Source organism: Perca fluviatilis, chromosome 14, assembly GCF_010015445.1.
Source record: "Perca fluviatilis chromosome 14, GENO_Pfluv_1.0, whole genome shotgun sequence".
NCBI classification, from domain to species: Eukaryota; Metazoa; Chordata; class Actinopteri; order Perciformes; family Percidae; genus Perca; species Perca fluviatilis.
The window spans coordinates 21239416-21254790 of record NC_053125.1 but is presented as its reverse complement, the minus strand read 5'-3'; the positions used below and the strand labels follow the sequence as shown (position 1 = coordinate 21254790).

The window sequence follows — 15375 nt, the reverse complement described above, 5'->3', positions numbered from 1 at the left end:
CTACCATTCCATTCCACCCTCCACCATTCCTTCCATTCCATTTATATATCCATTTCATTTCCATTTCCATTTCCATTTCCATTTCATTTCATTTCATTTCATTCCTTTCCTTTCATCCACCACCCTTTCCTTATATTTCCTCCACTCCTTTCTGTGTCCTCCACTCTCCCCACTATTTATCCATATCCATCCATTCCTTCCTCCACCACTACCATTATTACCTACTATTCCATTCTTCCTTATCCATTAAATACTATTCCTTTCCTATATTATTCATTATTCCTCTTCCATGTCTAAGATATTCCATATTCCTCATCCATTATATTTTCTTCATTATATATTTCCATTCTATATGTCTTTTCCTTCTGTCCTTTCTTTTCTGTCGGCTCCCCTCCTACTCCATCTTCTTTCCTTTCCTTTTCCATTATCTCTTTTTCCTGTGTGTCCATGACCTGGTCCACTAAGTGTGATTCCATTCCTTCATTCCTTTTCCTTTTTCTCTCTCTATATACCACCTGCCTCTCTTTTCACATATACATGTATATACCATATGCTGCATGTCTGTCTCTCTCTGTCTGCACATATGTCTACATATATATATATATATACACATATACATATATACCATATACATATATATACACATATATATATACACACATATATATACACATATATGTGTATATATATATGTGTGTATATATATATGTGTGTATATATATATATATATGTATGTGTATATATGTGTATATAAGTGCCCGTTCCACCACATCCCAAAGATGTTCTATTGGGTTGAGATCTGGTGACTGTGGGGGCCATTTTAGTACAGTGAACTCATTGTCATGTTCAAAAAACCAATTTGAAATGATCCGAGCTTTGTGACATGGTGCATTATCCTGCTGAAAGTAGCCATCAGAGGATGGGTACATGGTGGCCATAAAGGGATGGACATGATCAGAAACAATGCTCAGGTAGGCTGTGGCATTTAAACGATGCCCAGTTGGTACTAAGGGGCCTGAATGTCTCAACAGAAATCGAGACTCCTCAGACCAGGCAACATTTTTCCAGTCTTCAACTGTCCAATTTTGGTGAATTTTGTGCAAATTGTAGCCTCATTTTCCTATTTTTAGTGGAGATGAGTGGTGCCCCATGGGGTCTTCTGCTGGTGTAGCCCAACCGCCTCAAGGTTGTGCGCATTTGTGGCTTCACAAATGCCTTGCTGCATACCTTGTTTGTAACGAGTGGTTATTTGAGTCAAAGTTGATCTTCTATCAGCTTGAATCACTCGGCCCATTCTCCTCTGACCTCTAGCATCAATAAGGCATTTCACCCCCCAGGACTGCAGCATACTGGATGTTTTTCCTTTTTCAGACCATTCTTTGTAAACCCTAGAAATGGTTGTGCGTGAAAATCCCAGTAACTGAGCAGATTGTGAAATACTCAAACCAGCCCCTCTGGCACCAACAACCATGCCACGCTCAAAGTTGCTTAGATCATCTTTCTTTCCCATTCTGACATTCAGTTTGGAGTTCAGGAGATTGGTTAGACCTGGACCACACCCCTAAATGCAGTGAAGCAACTGCTATGTGATTGGTTGATTAGATAATTGCATTAATGAGAAATCTTACAGGTGTTCCTAATAATCCTTTAGGTGAGTGTATACATACATATATAGTTATATCGTAATATGACATATATAACATTGTTATATGGCATAAGTTTTGTCTTTTCCTGGTTTTAAAGGCTGCATTACAGTAAAGTGATGTCATTTTCTGAACTTACCAGACTGTTGTAACTGTTCTATTATTTGCCTTTACCCACTTAGTCATTATAGCCACATTACTGATGATTATTTATCAAAAACCTCATTGGGTAAATATTTTGTGAAAGCACCAATAGTCAACACTACAATATCGTTGCGGTATCGATATCGAGGTATTTGGTCAAAAATATCGTGATATTTGATTTTCTCCCTATCGCCCAGCCCTAGAATGGACTGTTAACATAGCGAGATAGGTCATGGCCTTGGTGAGGGTCTGCACTCTCCAAGTGCCCTTCTAGTTAATATTTTGCTCCTTGTCCTTGGAAGTAATGCTCGGTTACTACAGTTAGTAGGAAGATAGTTATCCCCACATGCTAACGATCTATTTAATACAATTTTGCCCTCACATAAACAACCCTCCAATCTTGTTAAATGCTGAATCGCCCTTACTACAGCACAATGCATGCTACCTCAACATGTGAAAAAATCCAAAGCTTGACAGGCCGTGCCATGCCTTGTTATGGTTGCTAAGCTATGACTGGACAATCACTGTTCTGAGGAGGGGTCAGCAGATATTATAAAATCAATAATCAGAATCACTACTGAAGACAAAAAAGTAACAAAATCAGATCCCTGGCTGGGAGAATCTCTACTGAGCTAGTTTAACAAGTTTCTGGTTGGCTGAATCTGCTAAGCCCAGTAGGACGGCCACACACCACACACACACACACACACACACACACACACACACACACACACACACACACACACACACACACCTTTTATCTAATGATCACACAGATGCAGCCAATTTACTTGAGTTGGAAAAAGTTGTTTATCTGCCTGTAGGAGCATAAGTAAGTGTGCGGTGAGGTTGTCAGCTCATCGTGGGTCACCCTGGAGTTTTACATTTTTTGTTGAGATAGCATGTTTGGAACACACACACACACACCTGCCTCGACACTAATCATCTTCATGTTTGCCACACCAGGAGCTGATAGGAAGCCTGTGTGTGTGTATGCATGCGCATTCAGGCTCTTCAGATTATCACAAGTGACCCCTATTAGAGTCAGGGTGACCTCACACACACACACACACACACACACACACACACACACACACACACACACACACACACACACACACACACACACACACACACACACACACACACACACACACACACACACACACACACACACACACACACACACACACACACACACACACACACACACACACACACACAACATCCTCCCCATCCCTGCTCCCTTTGACACAGTGCTTGAGTCAGCAGATCTTTACAGCCTCTCTTCTCTTGGTCTTACATTTTCCCTTTTCTTCTCTTTTTCCTCAACTGTTTGTCTTCCTTCTCTTGCCTAGTCAAATAACTGTCTTTCACAATATCTCACACACCCTATCTTTGCTTAAATCTCTGCCTCTGTCTGTGTCCTCGCTTTCCCAGAGGAGGCAGAGGGAGTGTAGTGATAGAGAGTGCTTCGCTGACGTCACTGAAACAAATGGGCTGTTCGCTATCTGGGGCACTGGTGGCGGGCGAGGTGGGTTGGGGGGGGGGTGGAGACTCACACCGCAACTTCACACTGCCATAAAAAACACACACACACACACACACACACACACACACACACACACACACACACACACACACACACACACACACACACACACACACACACACACACACACAGGAAAGCGGCATGTCCTGCTACCATCAGCACTTTCACTGGTGTCCTCGCCAGACCGTCCCTGTCTCCTCTCATGTCCTTAATGACTCTCACACTCTGTCTACTCTCTCTCTCTCTCCATCTTCTCCTTCTTTTGCCCTCCCTCTTTTAATGTACTCCATCCTATGCCTGTGTTCAGTTTTGATGTACAGAGTCACAGTTCTGTATTCTGATTCCGGGTGCACTTAGGTGCAATCAATCAGACTGTAATTTCCCCCGCTGACACTTACAACTATCCAGTGCTGAAAAATAAAGGATGATGGGAAGGATGTCTGAGGACTTGACGTCCTTCAAAACAAACTCCCAGAAAAGGCTTTCACAGTGTTGTTATACTGTACCTTGCGGTCTGGCAAATCTTTGTGCTGTGACATTCCTCGAAGTCACAGTACACTGAGGGAAAACTACAAGGGCTATTACTGTAAAAAAGGCTATTCATCATAAAATAAATAATGTTTAAGCCTGACAGGTTAGAGTGGAGGCGGTTCATTTTCTGCAGTGTTCAACTAGCAAAAGCATTTAGTTAGTTTAGCATTTAAAGAATTCTTTCCAACAAAACCAAATTTGAGGGGAGAAAGTCATTGTTCAAACTCTTGATTTGTTTTTTTCTTAATTGTAAGCATTAGAATAACTAAGATCAGGTATAAAAATCTCATGAACAAATCCAAGTTCAGGACAAAACATCAGAATCCACTTCTAATATAAAAGCTGTGCAGTAAACACCAATTTCAAAGATCTGACTGGGTGTACTGAGGAGGCACATTCATTTTTATTACCGCCCCCAAGGAGGTTATGTACTGTATGTTTTTGGCTTGGTTTGTTTGTTTGTTTGTTTGTCAGCAGGATTACAAAAGAAACAGATTTCCATGAAACCTGGGGAAATGGTGCAGCATGGGCCAAGGAAGATCCCATTACATTTTGGAGCAGATCCGAATCACAGGTGGATACACAAATCATTTTCGTTAACATTGCAAGATAGGGCATTTGTGGTGCATTCAAGTGTGTAAGAATAATCAAAAAAATGAGTTTCTGACTGGGAAACTTCACGCTGCAATAACATTGCAACATGCTTTTGCAGAGGTCTGTGCTCACCAAGTACTCTTCTAGTTAGACAATGCTAGCGGCACTTTGGTGGTGACTGAAATATGTCAACAATTATTACATGGAATGGAAATTAAATTGTGTACAGACATTCATGGTCCCCACAGAATGAGGCCTACTGAATTTGGTGATCCCTCGACTTATTGTCCAGCACCACCATGACAACTATTAGATGGATTTCCATGAAGTTTGACGTTTGTAGAGTTGTACGAGTAGTTGTAGCTTGTGTCTCTTTGTTGGCTACTTTCCTACTTTTGACAGATGTTTCTATTCACTAAAAGGATTTTTAATTTTTTGTCAAACCTCACTATTATATTTAAAACTTTTCTCCTTGTCACATTACAGAATTGCGAGTGTTTGCAACAAGTTAGCCACTGAGTATCTGGCTTATGTGTACCACGGTAAATGAAGCCTTCCTGGATACATAAGAAACGTGCACACACCGCATGAATTCCTTTTGTTCACAAGTTATTGATAGTTCATGCGTTCACTGAGTAATGGGATTGGATGTAGAATTTAATAAGTTAATGCCAGTTAGGAAAATATGATTTGACATCCTATTTTATTTTAGGATTTTGTTTATAGCTGTTGTACAGTGAATAGAGCTTAAAGTGACTATATGTATCATTTTTAATATAATGATCTTAAATGACCTGTAACAGCAAACGAGACTAATAGTGAAAAGATCACTATTTTAACATAGTTTGTATTAGTGCCGTCGCTTGGGTTAGATTTTTCCCGCAAAGTCACAGAATGATTTACGGCAGGTAGACCGTGCTACTGTAACATATTCTGACTTTCTTTGTAACATCGAAAAAGCCTGGGTTAACGTAACCAGCCAGGTAAAAGGTAACAGTAGATTTCTTTATATAGGCTAGGTCTAATTGTATTTTAATGTTATTTTAGAAGTTATCTGCTGTAGTTATGGTTGATACTGGGGCAGGTCCATCACAAAAAAGGAAATTATACCAATAACAACTAAAGCTAAAAGGGAAAGTGAAAGACGACGGGCGAAAACGCGAGTCACACTCGGTCGAGTTTTCAACAGATTGAGACAATTACGGGATTGTAAATTATTCCAAACCCACCTCGAATTGGCCCTCAGACCTATTTCCTTCATAAAATAACATTAGATTGCGCGATGTAGTTGTACGTCAGTAGCCGACATTAAAATTACGCCCTTCCATTTAGCGCCCGGTTTTTATTTCTTTTCAGTCTGCGTTTGTGTTGGGCTACTATTTTCTTTTCCCTTCCCCCCTGTACTTGTGAAAAGCGTCCATGGGTTTCATGAAATGCGCTTAATGAATCTATGTTATTATTACGTTCGTTGCCACAACAAACTCCTAATACTTTGGCTGGTGACACAGTGACAGTGATAACGTTGTTACCCGGTTTAGCTCACGATACATCCAAAATAGCAACATGGCATCATGACTTTGCGTAAATATATACGCCACTTTCATAAAGCCAAATGGCGTGTTATTTTACGCCATTTTCAGCTATCCACGTGTATGATACACGCTGGAAACAGCTGATGTAAACAGACCCACATTAGCGGCTCGCCATCCGCTGGCCGTTATCGCTGACGTACTATCGCGAACAACGCCACACCCCGCGCAAGAAAAAAAAAATTGTTGAGTTTAGGAAAAGAACACAGGGAAAGGCTTTAGTAACAAAACAGTGACAAAAACACGGAAAATAACGACTAAAACACGCTTACGACAACAACAAATGGTTGGGTTTAGGAAAGAAACATTGGGTAAGGCTTATTAAAAACCAAAAATTAAAAACAAAAAACGGCAAAAAACGGCCGAAAAATCGCCACACGCGAGGCGCGAACCCGGCTCTCACAGATGAAAGCCCTGTGTTTTACCCATCCATCCGCCACCCCAACCTACCTCCTTACCCAATCCCTCGTTCCTTTATACCACTCACTACGGCGGAAATGGACTCGCAATATAGGCCAATGGCGGCCGATTTGCGTTGATATACACGCAAAAATGCGATTATGCGTCTTCATAACACGCAAAAACGGAATACAAATTGGCGTGTCATACATACGCCAATTCATGAGATCAGTCTGAAAATAGGCTGTTACCGTATGCAACACTTGAAATGCAATGATGCCTCTGTAACTTATTCTCTTAATGTAAATGAATGATTTTTTTTCTGACCAAAACATTCATCGCAACTGTATGACCTCCCACTGACTTAAACAAATCTACAGTGACATTTACGACAGCACGTGTGGTAAAAACACCACCACTATTGTCCAAATCGGCTGCTAGAATCAACACAAACTGAAAGTTACATATAGCCACTTTAATGGAAACCAAACCAAAGAAGGCATTACCACAAAATATCTCGTGGCATTAAAAATAACTAAATCAGAATTGGAAAATCAGTTGCAAGAAATGCTGGGAAAGATAATAAATTCAGCTAGATTATGTGTCAAAACATCCATTTAAAGAAGGGCTTTTAGCCTTTCAAAAATCGATTTTTAAACTGACTGACTTCTATATGACCCCTTTCTGCCTCTCACACGGACACTGATGTCTTGTACGATCATTCGCTACATCTTTGCCCCATTCTCGTAATTCTGCAAGAAAATTAACCTCCCTGTTTATATCACGCATCCTCACTTCCTCTCTACCTTCATATAACCTTGTTTAGGTCTTGAGTGGTGGAAGCATTACACACTCCCAGGAGAGAGACCCAGTAGTCTGAGCTCCCCTGTCCAGGGATGGAGCTCCCTAGAGGGGGGGGGTTGAGAGTTCTAAGGCTGCGGGTGAGGGGCTGTAAAATGGCTCACCCAGCCATTGTTTGGGATTTCCTGCAGGATTGTTTTGGTACATATTGGCCTCATCATACAAAGGCTTGGAAGCAGAGACACATGCTGATACATAATAACAACTGAGACAATGGCTAGATAAGGAGTCAGGACTAAGATCTCATCCCATCCCTGCTTGTAGATTATTTCAACATTTAAACTTCATGCATTTGTTGCTCTGTAAAGTTCGGCAACGATCACCGAGGAGTAGACACGATGCAACGCTAACTCCAGATCCTGCAGTGGTGTTTCTTTTAGATGTACTCTTAAAGTGGCTTTGTACTAGCACGAAAGTGAAATCGTGATCAAAGTTATTGACTGACTCTTGATTGCTCATAAGATTCAGAGTGTCACTGGGGAGTGAGCCAGGATTGCTTCTTGGCAGGAAGGACAAAAATTGGAGATGAAGAACCGAATGAGTACCAATACCGTTCTGTCGACTATCCACACACGCATTTTGTGTGTGTGTGTGTGTGATATCTGAGCATATTCAAATTGAGTCTATTCAATGTAACACACACACACACACACACACACACACACACACACACACACACACACACACACACACACACACACACACACACACCTATTACTCTAATCACGATCCCAGGCAAAGAAGATATATTAAAACTGAATTCACCTGCTATTTGCTCTGAATGGTAAATTCATTCCACATTGGATTTGAAAGCAAGGGCTAAATATATTACCAGGGAACAGCAGAATAAAATGCATTTTAAATGGCTGCATTTTGCTGACATCCAGACCAACTTACAATGAATAGACTCAATTTGAATATGCTCAGATATTACAGTCTGTTGATCCACATTCCACGTGTTGGCCACAGGCCTGCAGGAAATTCAAAGCGAGTTGTAGTCCACATACACTTTTGAGCTCAACCTAAACTACATGTTTTATAGTTTGCTCATGTATGATGTGTATCAAGCTTACATATCTCGCAGTTTTCATTGCCATTGGATGACTAAAATGGCAGTAATAAACCTACACTGCTAACAGTCATACCATTAATATTTATTTATTCATATCCCACAATTGCTCAGTGAGAGTGTATGTATCACTGTTTGTATCGCTGCCATTGAATGTCTGTTATGTGATGTATTCATGGAAATTAGTATTCAAATTTAGAATGTTGAAGGTAAAAACTAAAGGATGATACCGATACCAGCACTTTGAACTGAAAAAACCCATTCCTTTCAACCTTTTCTTCCCTTCTTTACCTCTTCTTACTCCTTGTATTCCCTCTTTATCTCCTCCTTTCCTTCTCTGCCTCCTATTTACCTTTATTACCTCCTTCATTACTTATCTATCTCATCATTTCCTTCCTTATTCTCCCATCTTTTTCTTCCAAAGCTCCTTTTGTTCTTTTCCTTCTTTCCTGTTCAACCTCTCTACCTCTTATATTTCTACATCTCCTTCGATTCTCCCTTCTTCTTACCTTCGGTTCCTTCTTCCTCCTTTTCTTGTGTACTCTTCTTCCTTCTCAAATACCCAATATATTGGGTTAATGTAATAATAAAATAATAATAATAACAACAACTTAATTTTTATGTCCCAAAAACATGCATTCAGGCAGTTTTTCCTGAGCTTGAGCTTTATTCTTATTAGAAAAGTCCCTGAAAGTACAGCACAGAGTCCTGAGGAGACTAAAACACTAAAGACTAAAACACGGTCACTGAAACCCCACAAATGAAATTGCTTCAGGCTTAGCAGCTTTTTAAAAGCAGGGTGAACCGAAAAAATAACCTTTCAGGATGGAGCTTTCATCATATCAGAAGTGGGCCAATATCTAATATGTGGAGTGACACAAATCGGCTATGTTAATGCTTGTATCCATCATAACATTATCAAACACTCCGTGGTAGCCCTTAAAATCAAAAATAGGTGACAAAAGGCATTTTCTTTTCACACAAAAAGCCGCAAGAAAGCCGTCTGACTTCATTCGATGTAAATGCTCTTTACTATCGGGAGCATTTATTGGACATTGTACAAGGCCATCTTCAGTGTGCCGGCCAAGCTTGAACCAGTCAGCGTGTTGATCTGAAAAGGAATGTACAGTCTATTGACCCCAATTCTGTGGGTCTGTGGTTTCTAATTTTACGGCCAGATTTCTCTCAGCTCTGACTATAATGGATGGGACGGCCAAGAGGGAGCAGGGACACCTGGCTGCTGAGCCTCTGTCAGCACCCCCGGCCTGACAGGCCTGATGAATGCAGGCTGATGAATACACACACTTGCTCTACTACAGCCTGGTGCCTCGCTCTGTGGGGCTAAAGTAGGAACGCAGTGCTGTAATGCACTGCAGGTGGGTTTGAATAAGGGCTTTTAAATGACTGTACATTATATTAGTAGCTTCCACTAAAGAGCAGCATACTGCCAATAGAACACTGCATTTTGCATGTGCACTGCACTTGAATTATTACTAACTCTAATGCTTATGTAGTATGGCCTATTAATTTGAGGAACAGGATTACCATTCACATTTCATATCCACAGCTCGACTTGCTTTACTTGCTACAGGGCATAGTGAAAACAACACAATATGATAACCGGTATTAATATTGCTTCTGTTCTAAAGATGCTGTTATTTCAATATCACTTCACAATGGATCGAAGACAAAAAAAAATAAAAAATGGGAAGACAGTTATGTAAAGCTATATTAATATAAAAAAAGATCTCTCTCTCTTAACTTAGTTATCGTTGACAAGAATGAGAATCTACCATTACAGAAATAAAGTGGTTGTAAATGATCTCTGCAAACCCTTCTTATGTCATGCAGAAATCAGGGATTAGCATAGGGTTCAAATCATTGTTAAGTCACTCTAGCTGAGACATCAACATCAAAAAGGTTCAATCTGACAGCGACAACTCCGGGATAAATCAGCCTACAGCTTGGGAATACCTCTTAACCACTTCCTGCTGCTCTGCAGTGACCTACTTAGCATGATTTGGTTTAATCAAAAAATGTTGCGGGAATTTCCACAGCTTGAGCACAACGTTTAGCACAGAGTCTTCTAATGACCTGATGTCTCTCTGAACTGTATGTGAGGTCCTGGCTTGTGTTCGTCAGTTATGCACCTCTTACCGCCAAAATAAATCTAATTTTGGTCTAATTCTCTACACCTAAAATATTATTTTAGCAGCTGTGAAATCAGCCAGGCTGCCGTTTGGGTGTCAGTGAGTTTAGAGGCATGTTTCGTACAATGATCTCACACGGGAGTCTTCATCTTTTCAGAGGAAGTTTAGATTAACGTAATAAACAAGGAACCAACTAAAGGAAGCATTGCGTAATGTCGACACAAGTGATTCTGACTAAACAAGGAAGCAATGCTTCCCTATTTTAATGGAAATTGAAAGGAATGTGCTGCAGGGCGTGTCTGTTTCTGAGTGTTTAACTGCTGAGTGTGTGCTTGTGTACAAGAAGGTCTTTGCATGTAAGATGTGTATTAGCACACAATGTATAATGTGCACCAGCCCATAATTAGTCACTTTTGGTTACAAGGAAATCCCAGTTTTACAAAGACATTTATCAAAATTAGATACAGTCAGCAGAAAATGAGTCGCTTTTTTTCTTCTTCTTTTTTTTAAAAGAAATAGTTGGACATTTCAGTTAAACGGCTACAATTCAAGCTACAGCCAGCATCAGGTTAGCTTAGCTTAGAGCAAAGACAGGAAACCGTGGGAAACAGCTAGCCTGGCTCTGTTCAAAGGTTATAAAATCCACCTGCCCACACCGCCAAAGTTCATTAAAAAACGTGTTATATCATTTTTTTGTTTAATTCATACAAAAACAGAAGAGTAAAAGCAACGCTTTATGCCAAGCTAACCTAACTGGCAGTTGGCATTAGCTTCTTATTTACCGTACAGACACCAGAGTGGCATCGATCTTCTCATCTAACACTCGGAAAGAAGGCAAATAAATGTATTTCCCTAAATGTTGGAAATGTTTCCTTAAAGTTAAGTTACTAGAATTGTGTGTGCACAGAAAATAAAGGTGGCACTTAGTAGATACAAAATGGATATACATAAGAGTAGGCATACTGCATGTTACACAAAGTACTGCATAATCTAGGGATCAAACATTTGATGGTGTGATTAAAGAAAATATATCACAACAAAGCAAAACACACAGTCCCTGGATTGCGGTTTTCATTAAATATACCAGTATAGTAAGCTCCAAATGGCACCAGTCCATCTGAATATCAAAGTGAATTTTTCGTGTTCTATCAGTTGGGTTTTAAAGGAATTACGTTCTGAATTATTAACAGTCTGCATACTAGAGGATTAATGTAAATGCAAGCTACAATAGTGTATTTGAAGAACAAAATATTCTCTTTCCATCTTGTTAGAAATTAATAAATTGACAATTATGAATTAATCTCTCCTCTCCCTTTCAAAAGCTGCACTGCCACATATACATTGAGACATTGTGCTGACTTGATCAGACCTCTTTCTGCAAAAACATTACAACATCTGGTCAAAAGAAATCACAATTAATAAAATACAAAAAGTTCTCCCAAACATAGCGGAGGTTGGTTGAATTTTAATTTCCCAGATATTGTGTTTGAAAGTCTGCAAATCCATGGAGGGACTGTGTTATTCTTCCAGCTTTCAACTGTTTTTTTTTTTTTAAGTTAATTAATTTGATTATTCATTTGATTCCATCCTTGTCCCCCATCTCGCCTCCAGCTCATACTGAGCTAATTAATTTCTCCGCACTCCACAGCCATTTCTATTATTCACTGTGTGTGTCCAATGTGTACGTTCTCAATAGCTGCACACGCCGTTTGTATTCCAGTCACCCTCCCACCTCACCCACTGTTGATCCTAATGCTGATATGAACATGTATAAATGATCTAAATGTGCATGCATGTTTGTATTTATGAATGTGTGGGAGAGACAGACTTGAGTAATACTATAACTTGTTGATGTAGCTTCCGTTGACTTCCCTGGAGGGGTTTTCGTGTGTGTGTGTGTGTGTGTGTGTGTGTGTGTGTGTGTGTGTGTGTGTGTGTGTGTGTGTGTGTGTGTGTGTGTGTGTGTGTGTGTGTGTGTGTGTGTGTGTGTGTGAGCCTCCTACCTCGTTGCCATACATCATGAGGTGGTGGGTGGTGATAAGGGCTTTGAAGACCACCACCCAGCTAGAGTTGGCCGTGCGCTCAAACAGAGTGTCCGCCAGCTGGGGAATGCTCACATTCATCTCATTGGTGCAGTGGATCAGATCTGGCAGCAATAAAAGAGACACAAAGAGTTACTCAACAGCAGTAATGAGAAAGGCTTCTTTAAAAAAAAAAAATAAATAAGGTTTGATAACCCCAGTGGAGCGCAACGGAAAATTGCTTTTCACACAGAGACAGAAAAATGCAGCTGCACAGATGTACCAAGGAAGGACAGACGAACGCAACGCACACGCTTCAGCTGAATTCTTCAGTGGATAAAGTGTGCTGGACAGGTGCTAGCTGCAGGACTTTTTTTCTAACCTTCTCCTCCGCTCTCCTGACTTTCATTCAACTGCATCATCTCCCTCTTTTTTGTTCTCTATTGAGATATGTCAGCAGAAGTTCAGGTGGCATTTATTTACGTAAAACCTGCTGGAAAATGTAACCTTCGCAAGAATGTCAAGTTGCACAACACGCAGCCTTGGAAACTAGATAAGCAGGACACACCAAGATGTTTTGACATACACAAGTAAAAAAGGTTTAACTCTTTTATGTCTGTATTGAGGTATGAGGGATTCTTAAAAGACTGTTTAAACTCATGTAAAAGCATTCACAACTTCTTTGTAGTGGTCCTCACCATATTTGGTCTGCTTTTAAAAATAACAGATGGAATGGTCTTTGCAAAATAATGAATTAGTCAATCGACAGACAACTCATCAGCAACAATTTCGATGATCAATTCATCGTGAAAGCACATTGTGATCTTGGACTGTCGGAAATTTGCTGACAGTTATCGGTAGCTTAAAGGAATACGCCACCGTTTGTTGAAATAGGGCTTATCACGGTCTACCCTGGCTGTAGATAGGTGGGCCAATGCATTTTTTGTCTCAGTGCAAGTAATTCGGTTGTTTTTTTTGTCTTTTGTTGGCTCACTTTTAATCACAAAATGCTAACCGGCAACATAGGATTCCATTCACTATGCTAAGCTAACTAGTGGCGGCACTGCCGGTGTTGCACCGGACTAAAACAATGCATGCACAAAAAATGCGTTGGCCCACCTATCTAGAGCTAGGGGAGACCGTGATAAGCCCTATTTCAACAAACGGTGGCGTATCCCTTTAATAGATACTAATATTTTAGTTAAAAGATTTAAATGACAGTTTATAATATTTTCTTCTTCGGCCACAGGTGCACATACACTCAAATGCTTCCGCACAGAAAACATGAACCATATATACATGCATTCCTTAACACTGTAGCAATATACAAGCTAAGGGTAACTGGCACATGAATTTAATACGGCTAGGCCTTCAGTTGAACAAAAATCAATATCATGACATATAACCACTAAATTGACCACCCCAAAAAAAAAAAAAAAAGGGGCTTTCTGACAACTATAAGTCTGTATTATATATTCTGCTGAAAGATCATATTTTAGCTTAAGTATTACATTAGTGCTCATTGTGTTACATGCTGCTTTGATTTGAATGGATGTGTAGAATATGGAAGAAACAAGGCAGAAGCATGTGGCTGAATGATGACTGGGTGTTTTTAAGAGACTGGGGAGAAGATTTGACCAAATACACAGGCGTGAGAAAATATATTAATTCTCACAATGAACGCTAACTTTTTTTACCATTTGCAGATTCAGAAAACCCCAGATATGTAGACATTTGCGAGTCTGAGGATTTCACATTCAACCTAGGAGGTGACAGAAGCCCCATTTCTTTTACACAAGACCTTATCGAGCTGTCGATGCATAAAAACCTCTTTAATTTACAACAAGCCAACTTTATTTGCAAGGTGCTCGATAAGATCGGACCAGATACTAACAGCTTGGCACCACCTCATCGTTCTCACCACTTTAGTTGAGATCGATTTGAACGGATTCTTGTTCAGGTCCCCAAGCTTATTAAAAAGATTCAGTGTCTTTACTCACACAATAGGACACACACACACAAACACACACTCCAGCAGAGACATCGATACGGACACACACGGCTAAATTGATTCACACCAGATATCAGGTTTTGTTGTTTCATTTCCCTGGCGCTCTTCGTCCCTTTAATTCCTTCGCCTTTACCTCCAACCTGTCTCTCTCGCTCTCCCTCCATCCACCTCCACTCTCCATCCTTTGTTCTTCACCACAGGGCATTATGAGCTGGCAGCTCGCACACACCTGGTAACTACGGAAACAGCTTCTCATTAGACTACTGTAGGACTGTAGCAGGGAGAGTCCCGTCGGGAGACTTCATCATCATAATCAGGTGCGCGCGCACGTACGAGCACGTGCACTGATTCAATGAAGCCCAGTTTCGCGCTTTCCTTCGCTCACTTAACGCATCACACACACACACACACTTCCAGTACAGCATTATTCTCCATCACTCAACATGGCACCTCTCCCACTTCAAAACACAGAACACACCATGTGGTGGGCTATTATTCAACACAAATGAGTGTCATGTAATACAAAAAGGTACACAACAGCCCAATACATCCATTTAGCTGCATTTAGCGCTGTGAATGACAGCCGAGCAGAACGACGTTTGTTTAGAGGCTAACCGAGTGCATCTGAATTGCAGTTTTCAAGTGGGATTTCATGCCTATTGGGAAACGTCTGCAGGCTATATGAATGCATCAGCATGTTGAATGAGTCTTGTCAATACTAGCCTTGCTCTGACTGTTATCATCACCTTGTCTTTCAGTCCTTTCTGGCTCTCCGTAACGTCTTTTCCCCCTCAGTACTCCATTCCCTGCA

General features: G+C 40.5%; 1 protein-coding gene across 10 annotated transcripts in view; it reads right to left on the bottom strand.

Annotated features, from left to right (window-relative positions):
* si:ch211-200p22.4 (phosphatidylinositol-binding clathrin assembly protein) overlaps positions 1 to 15375 on the bottom strand; it is a 110205-nt gene that overhangs the window by 69496 nt on the left and 25334 nt on the right. For all 10 annotated transcript variants that reach the window (XR_005641733.1, XM_039823273.1, XM_039823272.1 and 7 more), the window contains exon 2: positions 12536 to 12678. Coding sequence is in view for 9 of the 10 variants with exons in the window: in XM_039823273.1 (XP_039679207.1) it covers positions 12536 to 12678 (143 nt within the window). In the remaining variant the exon portion in view is untranslated. The remainder of the gene's footprint in view (positions 1 to 12535; positions 12679 to 15375) is intronic.